Source organism: Anguilla rostrata, chromosome 13, assembly GCF_018555375.3.
Source record: "Anguilla rostrata isolate EN2019 chromosome 13, ASM1855537v3, whole genome shotgun sequence".
NCBI lineage: Eukaryota > Metazoa > Chordata > Actinopteri > Anguilliformes > Anguillidae > Anguilla > Anguilla rostrata.
The window spans coordinates 26,624,978-26,637,515 of record NC_057945.1 but is presented as its reverse complement, the minus strand read 5'-3'; the positions used below and the strand labels follow the sequence as shown (position 1 = coordinate 26,637,515).

At 41.1% G+C, this 12,538-nt stretch overlaps 1 protein-coding gene across 11 annotated transcripts in view; it reads left to right on the top strand.

The window, feature by feature from the left end:
* The first annotated feature begins 203 nt into the window (after nt 1-203).
* Nucleotides 204-12,538, top strand: part of cadpsa (Ca2+-dependent activator protein for secretion a) — a 101,013-nt gene continuing 88,678 nt past the window's right edge. For 3 of the 11 annotated variants that reach the window (XM_064304476.1, XM_064304472.1, XM_064304470.1), the window contains exon 1: nt 205-928. In XM_064304476.1, the coding sequence (XP_064160546.1) occupies nt 593-928 (336 nt within the window). In that variant the 5' untranslated portion in view covers nt 205-592. Of the gene's footprint in view, nt 929-12,538 lie in introns of all 11 variants that reach the window. The other 8 variants (XM_064304477.1, XM_064304475.1, XM_064304478.1 and 5 more) reach the window with 4 other exon arrangements.

Here is a 12,538-nt window from a genome sequence, read left to right as displayed (position 1 = left end):
TTGAGAATTATAATGACTGCAAGTGGAGTAAGAACTTGTTCATGCGACGTAAACTCAATCTCGTGGATATAACGCAGGGTGGAGGTTCAGTACTATGGCCAGCTCCTGACGCCCCTTTCATTTAAAAGGCCAGCGAACAGGAAGCGGCCATCGATCGCTCGCAATTTCCAGATCGTGCCAGGAAGAAGAGCAAGTCAATGGACAAGCCAGAGTCCTGGAAATCGTTCACTCCTCCTACACCCTCCCCTTTCTATACTATCTTCCCCTAACAGATCCCTGACGGTGACTGGAGAGTTAAAACACAGAAAATACGTCAGCAGCAACAATCTCTTTCGGTAGGGGGGGTAGCTGTGTCTGTGTGAACAGCTCTACCAGGCTCTCCCAGCATCAGTATCGCTTCCTCTTATTTCTGCACCTTAACGGATAGGCACGGATTGCATTTGTACCGGGAATTTTTGTTCTCATTTTACGGGCGTCACCATAACACCATTGCAGGACGTGTTGGTTATTTTGATTCAGACTGGTGTTTTCGTCTATAATTTGCAAACCATCGACATAATTTTATTGCAGCCTGAATAGCTTCTAGTACAAAATGTTGGATCCATCGTCCAGCGAAGAGGAAGGGGATGAGATTGTGGAAGAGGAGAGCAGAGAAGCGATGGCACCACAGGCCGGGGCTAGGCTGTCTCCGAGTCGCACTAGCGACAGCTCCGGTGGGCTACAGCCCAGTAGCCGGAGCAGTAGTGCCCGTCCGTCCAGCCCAAGTCCTTCGGTAGTTAGTGAGAAGGAAAAAGAAGAGGTGGAAAAAATGCACCGAGAGGAAGAGGAACGAAAGAGGAAGCTTCAGCTCTATGTATTCGTCATGAGATGCATTGCCTATCCGTTCAATGCAAAGCAGCCGACTGATATGGCGAGACGACAGCAGAAGGTAAGACCACTGTAAAAAGGTGAAAGACTCCCTCCACCCCCTCCCTCCCTCCAAAAAAAAGCAAAATGAATTGTAATTTCAGACTTGTGATATTTGTGTTTAAGCTATATATATATATATATATATATATATATATATATATAAAGCCAATATTACATGTTGGATACACAACTCTTCGTTTTGTTTCCCTTGTATCAAAAATCTATATGGATAGTAAAAACTGGAGAAATCAGGTCGCAGTAATTCCGTTCAGAAGAGATTCATGCATATTTGAGGAGTTGCAAAGAGAAGCTTTTGCTGGAAAGACCCAAGCTGTGCTAGCTGATGACCGTAATACATCAGTGCTCAGATGTCCATAAAACAGAAGTACATAGTCGAAAAATATATACAGTTGTCACATCGCGTGGTTTTCGCCGCGCATTTTTATACATAATTTGCAGGTGGTTCCAGGGAGGCCGATGAATAAAAATGACGAAAAGAAAGGAGCGTCGTTAACTGTAGACTTCACCAAAGTCATGTGGTTTATAGATTGAAATCTAATGTGTGCTGTTACCGCATAAATGCACACACACAGACCGCATCAGGTTACAAAATACCGTATTTCCCATTCCTTTTTGCAATGTATATGACAAGATTATTTGAATTTAGCATCTTGACTTTAATGTTAATATACTAAAGTGTAATTTGACAAGTGAAATAGACAGAACCAGGCCGTTCTACCCTTTCACTGCCAGGCATAATGCAGTATGTTTCATAATTCACTGAATGAGCACAGCAGCTGTGAAATGCGCGTGAATTTTTGTTCATTACAGGTCAGATTGTGGGGAAGCACATTGAACAGTATATGACAAAACCCTTTGTATATTCATATTTCTGATGCTATGTTGCAATATAGTGTATAAAGTGTATAAGACCTATCTTTTTTCATGTTCATGCATCTCATTAGTAGCCTGTGCAGTGGTACCCATTTGTTGGCGCTAGCTGAAGTATTCCATTAGGCGGTTGAACATCTTACACCCTGACGAGAGTTGTGTGTCTGGCAGAAACATTTCTAATCGTTATTCTTGTTGTTGTGATTAGTATAATCACTATAAACAGAATAGTTGTTATAGCTTTATTATTATGTGATGATACCACTACTTTAGACTGGTCTATGCTTTCAATTTGAACAATGCTTACTTTCCTTCAGGCAGAGCCTGATTTTGACAAAACAACGTAGATGGGAAATGTGGTTTGTGACTGTGAAATGCATAGTCAACTGCAGTGGAGGTAAATGGTCATCAAATGTCCAGATGTAATTCACAAGGGCACTTGCTGTGTGACATTTGCAAATGCACTCATTTTACATTAGCTGTGTATCAATATGTCACCATAATGCAAAGTCATGGATGGAGGATTTAAGCAGTGATTTGAGGAGGTGGCAGCTTTTGATTTGGTGAAATTCAGGACTGATAAAAGCATTGTCCCCACTTGCTGTATACTGTATGTTGCTTTAGGAAACTGCCAAGGTCACTTTTATTTTTAGCCTACCAACATGTTCACCACACTTCACCATACATCTGAAACTGCATTTTTCGAGGCCCTCAGATTGACCCAAGAAAAGGGTGCCGATAGTTGTTTGGTACTATGAGTTGTGTAATATATATCTGTAAGTCCGTTATAATGTACAACTGTTTTGTAAAATGTGTTTTAACACGCAGCCAAAGAGGTGGTTACTATCCAGTCAATACAATACAAATCTCATTCAGATGGCTTGTGCATTAAACAAAATAAGCAAATTTACGGACACCATCCATCAAGTTGTCTTAGGAACAGCAATGCCTGGGAACACTCCAATGAATTATGTTTGGCAGTCACACAATCTTCACATTTACCTGCAGAACGCTTCGTAAAAAAAATGTAAAACAAAGAGCACTTCATTTCCATGTTCTCACCTGTTGAAGTAAAAAGTCTCCAAATATTCACAGCATGAATACACAGTTGAGGTCATGCATGAACAATGACATTTAATTAATTTTGTGTGTTCATGCATTCAGTGGAGATGACATTATTGTATGTAAAGAGTATCTGCTTGAAGGGTGAAGACCCAGCAATGGCCAGATGGGTCAATAGGAGTACAAGGATGAATCTTGCACAGATACATCCCTGAGGGTGCCAGAAACAATGGCCCCTTGACTCCTCTGCAGTCTGTTCAGCGTGACCAAATGGGGGAGGGTCAATCTGGGGCAGTACTGGCTGGAACAAGGGGCGTGAAAAAAATATGAGCTAGAATGTGAATAGTGGCAACATAGCCAATAGCCCAGTTTACGTTTAAAATGTAAACATCTCTATCGCTAAAACTGTATCTAAATTGAATGTATCCTGTCTGCTGCTGCAATAAAGCAATAGGAAACATAGAGTTAACCTGAACTGTGTAGCACTCAATTGTGGGGACAAGCATCCCATTTATACAGACTGCACAACTGCTGAACTGACTGAAACATATTGATATGTGGCACTTATTTTTGTCTTTAGTCTATAAAATTATAATTATTATAAATTTCTTGGTTTTCTCCAGACACATATCACCATGGCATAGTCAGAGCTTTGTAACGAAAACTCACAAGGTAATATAAAGCTGATCCATGCGAAGTCAGAAGTCATTTTTGCTGGTGCAAGTGTTAAATAGTCCTATGAATCTCTTCATGTTATGTACAGTATATGTACCACCATACACCTTTTTGTTCAATTAATTATATGAGCATAGTACTGAATATAGTTTAAAATATTCAATGATTGTCTACGGATGTGAAAAAAGGCTGATGACCCCATGCTTCCATAGTTGTACATTGACCAAAAATAGTCAATAGTAGGAAATGTTTATGTCTAGTTAATTAGGCTCAAATAAGTGACCAGATTACATTACATTTTATTTGGCAGATTTTATCCAAAATGACTTACAATAAGTGCATACCGAAGTGCATACCGAAGGTGGTTGGAACAACTACGGAACACAGGCGGAATAGGGTACAGTTCTCATAAAGTATGAGTTATCTATTGCCATGTTCTAGTCAAGGCTAGTTCACACAGTAAGCATTGGCTGAGTCAGTAAAGTTATGGTAAGTCATAAACTATAAGTGAGGTATGATTACAAGAGATATGATAAAGAGATACAACATCAAGATGAAGGTAGTGTAACATGAAAGCGATAGATGAAGAACCAGGGGCATCATGAAAGTGCTAGAAGACCTAGATACAAGTGTCACATGAGAGAGACTGGGTCTACTGGATAGGACGAGTAGTGCTAGAGTTAGTCAAAGTACAGTCTGACCAGATGTGTCATCAGACCACAGCGGAGAATTGGCAGTGACTGAGTGGTTTGTAGAAGGATAGGGAGCTAGGGTGGAGAAGCTGACAGCGCAGTGACGTAAGACTGATGTAGGCACTTTGTCATGCTCCGTCCATGGGAGGTAGCCGCAGCGTAGCTTACCCACTGGGAAAATGTTGCAGCTATGTTACCATCTGCGGAATCAGATTTATGATTATCAAGCAAAATATTTCTGATTGAGAGCAAAGAAATAAATATTGCAAAGAAAAATGAAAAAAAAGTGAAACTTCTGAGTTCAGAAAAAAAGGTAAAATATAGCGAGTAATTTTTTCTATGCCTGTGCAAACTATCTGTTTTGTTTGGTACCTGATACAATGTTTTGTTTGATACTGCTGACAGAAATCCGATTCTATAGCAGAGCAATGGTAAGCAACACAGCCGCGATACCTTCCCAATCGGCATACTGCCTTCACGCTATGAGACTACCTCCCACCGAGGGAAAGCAACAGAGCACCTACATCGGCCCTATGTCACTTTTCTAACTGCTCTGTCAGGTCGCATGAAATAGACAAGGAGTCATCATCGAGTACTGAAGACTCAGCATCAGTAAATAGTTTTGTATCTAGACCAGGCACAACATTGAGACTAAGCACAAGCTTTGCATTAAACATTGAAGAATAATAGATGACACGCAATATAAGACATTTATATTGTATTTTCGTTACAATATATGTGTAATGTTTTAGTGGGCATGCTGCAAAGGTCAGTGTATTCAACTTATAAACAAAGTTACAGGTTATAATTTCAGTACTGTCTACTGAGGTAAATAGTCCTCATATATTTTACTATAAACATGATACGCATCAGGTTGTTTGCTAATAATATAGTGTAAAATGAGGTTTAACATAATTTAGCTGTTTCTCCTTGAAGCACTAAGTGCTGCCCCTGTAACAAAGTATGGCTGTCTCAAAGCACAAAAAGTGGCTATTCTTTCACTTTAACAAGAAATGGCCAGCGTCATACATCAACTCTGCAAATTGATCTAAATTCTTTCAATGCATCAGTAAGCAGATGTTTTCTTTTAAATATTGTATCTCAACACAAGAAGTGGAGAGCTTGATTCTCACAGTCACTAGAGAAAGAGAGGGACGGGGGGGGGGAGGGAATAGAGACAGAGAGAGCATGTACAGGCGGCTGTTTGTGTGAGTGTCAGACGTGTCTGCCTCCGGCCAGCTGTGTCCAGGGTGTCACAGCTGGCTGTGGCTGGGCATAGCCACTAGAGCAGCTGCCTGTGGTCAGTGGAGAACGGGTGCAGAGTGTGGGAATACTGCTTGCAGGATAACTAGAACTGAGTTCAGCCTTGATGGCTGTTTAATGATGGGTCATTGTTTGACCTGAAAAACTTTTAAAGACACATTTATTAAAAGACACAAATACCAGCATTTGAGAGTGAATCCCTTTGGCTTATGATTAATCAAGCATCCCTGAAAACACCGAAACCCACAAGCTCATGTGACTGTCTGCCATTGTCACATCCACCATATTTTTTTATGTTAAAATATTCATTGGGTCCCTGCAGCTGTGCTCATGAAGCAGAATCAAAGGTTGTTTGCCTGTTCGGCTCCAGTGAAAGTGACCGTTAGGATCAATGGCTAATGCTCGCTTCATATTCCATGGTGGTGCATGGGAAATTGGTTTTCTGTAAATCTTAATCAATGGCCTGATAATGGGGTGGATGCAAATGTGTTTGGCATTCTTTTATTTATTTTTTTATAATGGTCATTTATGCACTGGCTGCTTCCCTGCATGTGTCTGCAGTCCCTTTTAACCGTTTCAATTAGCCTGCCAGACCAAAATTAATTCTCATTTAAATTTTGGGTTCTTGAGTGATATTGCCCATCCATTAATGAATGTGAATCATCCTGATCCTGATGCACAATTAATCTTTTTTTTTCTAAGCTGATTTTGAAAGACTCTTGTTGTCAGTGAACCTTTTTGCATTTTTTTCATAATATATACAGATTAGAGCTATTGTCCTCTCAGAATATTTCAGAGTATTGTTTTGTATTACGGTGTACCTACCTCATAGTAGCAGCAGTGCTCCAATTCGAAAAAAAAAAAAAAATTGAAAGAGCCTTGTGCCTTTCTTTGATAATTTATAATATTTATTGTATAAAACCAGATCTGCTCTATGTCTGAGCAGAGGTGATGAGGTAAAACAATCACACCATCTGTTTGCTAGTTCCTTTCACAATTGACCTGATGAAATTAGCCAAGGCGTCTCTGTGGCCCTCCTTTGTCTGGACAACCACTTCCAGGAATCAAACCATAAGGGTGAGCTGGACACTGACTTCATTAGATCCACGTTAAGAGAAACATTCTTTCAATGGAGATGGGGTCAGTATTTCAATAGTCTTTATGCCACTTATGGGCTGCGTCTCTCTGGATAAGATGGTGACTGATGGTGAATGATGGCTAATCTTGTTGAGGACAGTGAATGGTGAATGGTGGCAAAGGATTATGCATCGTCATGCATGGTCTCAAATGGTGGCGCGTGATGCTGGGTGAAGGTTAATGGTGTACATGACTGTAAATAATGGTGATTAGTTGTAAATGATGATGAAATTGTCAATAGGCGGGTAATGACTAATTATGGCAAATGCTAGCTACTGAATTTGAATGATGGCAAATGGTGGTGAATTATGGTGAATGCATATATGTAAATAATGATGGACAGTGCTGAATAGCAGGAAATGGTGTTGAATTATAATGATGGTTATAAGTGGTGAATGACTGTACATGATGGTGAAATACATGCTGTACTCTTGTTCTGGACCCTAATCTTCAATTATGTGTCCACATGTTGAACTGCATCATCTCCCAACTCTCATGAGCTCCTCATGGCAGACAAAACGGACCACTTCACAAGGCTTTATTATTAATGACTTTACTGCCAACACAGGCTGAGCTGCATTAAGCCCCTCTTTTATTTGTGTCAATGGAAATGTGGAAGAGGCATGAAAAATGGTGTCATAAATCAGTAGTAATAGGTTCTGTATCTGTGTGACCTCAAACCAATAAAACTCTGTCCGGGCAACGCAACCTGGGACACATTTGTCAAAGGTGTTTCGGTCTGTTCTCTCTAAATATAAAGTGTATAAACTGATAACGATCAGGACCAAGGCAAAGCGTCAGGTCACCCTAGTGGCTGGGAAGCCTGTCCAAGGTGCCTTTGAAAACCTGAGTGTGTGAGCACCTACGCGATAGAGAGATGCTGTGATATGCAAATCCATTAGGATTCTGCTCCAGAGCCGTTGCTGCTATCACCATTGGAGTCCCTGCAGCTGCTGTTTATGCTACAAAAGGGCCAAGCCCGGCCTGCATAATTCATGAAAACAAGGTGTACGCGCTAAACGATGAGGGAGACTTGGGTTGAATTTTTATGGCTTCTCAGTGGACTCCAGCGAAGCTGTGAATGGGTACCTACAGAAAATGAGAGCTCAGTCATGGGAATGAGTCATTTCAGACACGCGTGCGTACTCATACAGAAATAAAATCCCAATCAGGTGATTTGATCACACTGAGCGCACATGCAGTACAGCTACACAACACAAAGCCCGACCAATTAGAGAAGCAATGGGAACTACACAAACACATACAGAGGAAAATACTTCATTAATTAATTAAATGCAAATGCAGTCCACCTGACCATCTACTTACAAAAGACCTTAGGCACATGTATTTGAGAAAGCTGATAATGAAAGATATGGAGGATAAAACATATTAGAATGTCATTTACAGATCTACTGCGATACAGATTTTGCATACGATGCAAGCTCATTATGGTAACATCGACATTTGGTCAACTAATATAAAGATATAAGGTAGATTACATGCAATTTACTTCCTATTGTCAGACTGTAAGAGTGGAAAGAGAAATGATTGGATGACAGAATAAAAGCATATGTGGATATTGGCTAGTTTAGCTATAAAAGCTGGCTTGAAAAATTGACTCTCGATAAACAATTGCTCTTATGTGTTTTCATGAGTAAACACTAGCCATCGAGACATCACTGTAGTATGAGCACAAATCCCATAGAGGGACTATTATTGTTCTCTGACAGCTCTGGAAGAACAGCACTGCATCATGGGAATTTACAACTCTTAACTGGACTACCCTTGGGATGACTGGGACCTCCTTCACCTCAGTATCAGTCTGCAGTTACCTTGACACCTTACTGTTTGTGTTAACAGGATCCCTTCTCTATATTTACTCTTTACCGACACCAGCCTCTCCCATCCTCTGACCTTTGACCTTTCAGTTTGCTGTAGTAAACAGATAGTATCACGAGTTTTGCTATCTCAACCTTTTTATTTGGCCATATGGTCTCTGTATCTCAGTAGGTACAGGATCTTTCTTTAGAATATATCTCTTTGTGATTGCATAACTGCATAGTAAAATCTCCATAATTAGTGGGGCACTTTCAACGCAGTGTCTTTTGTTCACTTTGTTCAATGATTTGTGGATGCATTGATTTCCCTATTTCTCAAAGCAAGGGAACATGCATTAGTATATACAGGTAACAAGATGCAAGAGTGAGTTGTTTTTCTAATGCCTGAAATGACGCTGTATGTGACAACATATTACGAATCTCCCTTTTTTGTGCATGGAAAGTTCACTGCCAATAAGGTTCCATTTAAAACATACGCCACGTGCTAGAGCGTATGCTATTAATTATTCAGGGCAGTGTTTTCGCTCAGGGAGCCATTTTAAAGCAGCCGATTACCTGCCCCTGTTTTCTGCACACAGTTATGACAATCTCACAGAAATGCTCTTGTACACACAGATTATCACGTAACCTCCCATTTTCATTCGATTTTTGTTAAACATACAAATGAAGCCTTGCATATTTTGGCTTCTTCATGGATACAGTCTCTTTAATGTGGTCCTGTGCTTAGACCGCAACGTATTATCAGCTGAACATCTACTGTAACAGCAGGCATTTTGCTAGCCTTTATTTACCAAAGTCTCACATTTGGCAAGGTATGAAGTTTCCTAAATGGAAATATAGAGCATGATTTATATTTAGCCACCAAAAGGGAAAGGTAAGCATAGCACTATTTTACTGTACGACTGGGTATATTTTTCAAAGATAATCTGTCTGCATTTAGCCCCATAAATGGGCCAGTCTTTGTTTTCCAACAGTATGCGTTTGTCTCAAAGGACAGTAGACCCACTTCTGGAACAATGAACATGTGATGCACGGCAACTACATCTAAGAACTAAATCCCACCCAACCAGTTCATCTATTTCTAATCTACCCCCACACTTCTTATTTGTATTTCTTTTATTTATTTCAAAGGCATTGGCCATTTGTGAGACTAAGTTACAATACTTGGTTCTTCATTTGGGATTTCATCAGCTTTCTGGCATTTCACAGCGTATGATAAACACAGACAGAGCCAGCGCTAGGCCATTGTACTGCCCAGCGAGTGGAGCAGATGCTGAAAACCGGCAGAGAGAGCTTTGAAACAAAACAGCCATGATGAACAACTGCTTTGTGGCCATTGTGTGCCTTTTGGTGGAGAACAGATGCGGTGTTACCCTTTACGGGAGGTACCTGGTACAGTGTCACTGTTGGTTCATCTCTGGGGGGGTGGATTGTGCCCCAGGGTCTGTGAACTGACGCTGGATTAGATGACAGAGAGAGAGGAGATGCAGCTGCCCTCCATTGTTGCTGTGTTTACCCAGACCTGCCTTGCAGCGCCACTGTCGTTGTCACAGTGAGCGACTGACTGTGCTTTGTGTGGGGACCATAGACCTCGCGGTATTTACATTGCATGGTGACTGAAACTGAAAAGCACTTCCTGGCTCTGCTGCTTTGTTCTTATTTGGAAAGTACACAGCTTTAACCTGCAGCTCGCTGTAGAAATACAGCCTGCTGTTTCAGTGTTTCAGTACACCTGCTGATTGTGTTTATTGCACTATATCTGTGATGTTTTGATTGGAATTTTTGGTTAAACTGCTGGATCAGTCCAGATATTTGTTATCTGGATCTGTCAACATTTGCTAAAAAAATCCCATTGCATATAAAACCCTGTGATCCTGAGAACAAGACATCAGAATCATCTTCACAGCCCTGTCACATCAACACAAGGAACCGTCTATAAAAGGATCGCGTCAGGGTGTCCTGCATTTCAAATAGCCAGACAAATGGAGACCCAACCTACTTTTCTATACAGTATATCTTTTGGTCAAGGTTATCTTTCACATTAAAGCATCCACGCTAATAGATAGTGATGTCTTCCTCCCTTGTGGTTATGTAAGAGCTGAGGGGAGAGTGCTTCACAGAGCATTGAGCATGCTGTATGCTGAGGAGGAATTCAGGCACTGAACACACTGTCGCTGCTCGCATATACATTATATACTAATAGTATTTTCTGCATGTGCGAGCAGCGACAGTGTGTTGTGAATACAGATAATGCTGTGATGCTGAAATTTTGCATTGCATTCTTGGTCCTGCTCTTATTCTCTGCAATTCTTTTGAAAAACAGACACCCACACCCATCAGTGCTAACAGACAGCTCAAAGCAGTAAATGAAGAGGGAAGAGAGTCTGTGTGACGGTTTGGTGATAAGAGAGAGAGAGAGAGAGAGAGATGTGTGTGTGTGTGTGTGTGTGTGTGTTTGTGTGTTTGCAGTGGACAATGCCAGCTAGCAGCTGAACACTATCTCTTCTCTTTGTCAACCATCTTTAATCTGGGATTACGCATCCATTTGCTTTTTCTCATCAGTTATGTAACCAACCCGCGAGAGCCAGTCCCTGTGCCAGTTTGAGTGAGGGAGAGGGAGGAAGGCAGAAAGAAGGGCACAGACTGTGTGCAGCGTCCTAACTCTATTTCAGGGCCCATATTCTTCATGATTGGAGACCTGGGAAAGGCACCCTTTTGTAAATGAATTGGTAATTGCTTTTTTCCTCTCCCCCAGTGAAATCATCTGTGAGGCGATTAGGCAGATTAAGAAACATGCAGCCTCCGCTGAAATTCACCATTCTGAGTGTACCCACCGCTTCTCAAATGCAATTACATGCCGCGCAGTCAAACTGGACTGCCTGCCTGACTGGGCGTGGACAGTGGACTGTGGCAGCGCACACACGTCACTGGCCCTCTGAATGCTTGTGTCATCACTCACCCAGGGGTGGGTGTGTCTAAACCATATGCATCATCAGACTGGATCATTAATCCTGTCAGATAAGCATTAGGCCTTTATTTTTCACCATGTAAAGCTGTGGCTAGATAGTGTAAAATATTGCTTCCATTTACTTTTTGGATGTTTTGGTTTGAAAGCATACCTGATTTGTGGTTGTAAATTCTGTTTAGATGGATCTTATTTGCTGTGTTCTACTATGTAAGAACTGAATTTATAATGTTAAATTTATCCCTTGGAAATTGGAGATCAACATGATAAGCACTATTTACAGTAGTATTGGTTTTTTAAAGATTAAAAATGGGGGGCTGCAAAGGCAAAGCAGAATTACAAAGGATTTAAATATGTTTTTTTCTACAATACTTAGATTAATGCAGTGTAGATCAGTGCAATGTACAATTAGACAATTTTATATGCACACACACACACACACACACACACACACACACACGCATACACACATATGTACACGAGTGCACACACACACACACAGTCTCTGTTTCTATGTACATTTGTGCAAAATTGCCTGGGTCAGTTGCAACATGCATATGAGGCTTGATCATCACTGGCACTTGCTGGACAGCTTGCAGATGGCAGCTGCTCAGTCCACACCCTGTGACACCAGATGGGAGCCAGCACATAGTCTCCTCTCTCTCTCTCTCTCTTTCTGTGTTGTTACAAAACAGTCACACAGGGTCTGTTGTCTCCTCACTTACCACTTACTGCTGTGAGTAAGTGAGGACAGAAGAGGCACACACATGTACACACTCAAGCACAAACAAACACACACACACACACACATATGCACGTACACACACACACGCACACAATTACATCCCTTCCCCCAGAACCACATACACACACACAAATGTACGTGTGTGTGTGTGTGTGTGCGTGTGTGTGTGTGAGTGTGTGGGAAGGGGGGCATGTAATTGTGTGTGTGAGTGTGTGTGATTGTGCACTTCTGTTCTTGTGTGTATGTGATATCCTTGCCAAATGAAAAGATCAATGGTTCCTTTGTCTTCTTCTGAATGCAAATTACCTAGTAAGTGTGGTATTTTGCCCAGTGAATAAATATCAATTTGTGCAGAAAATGA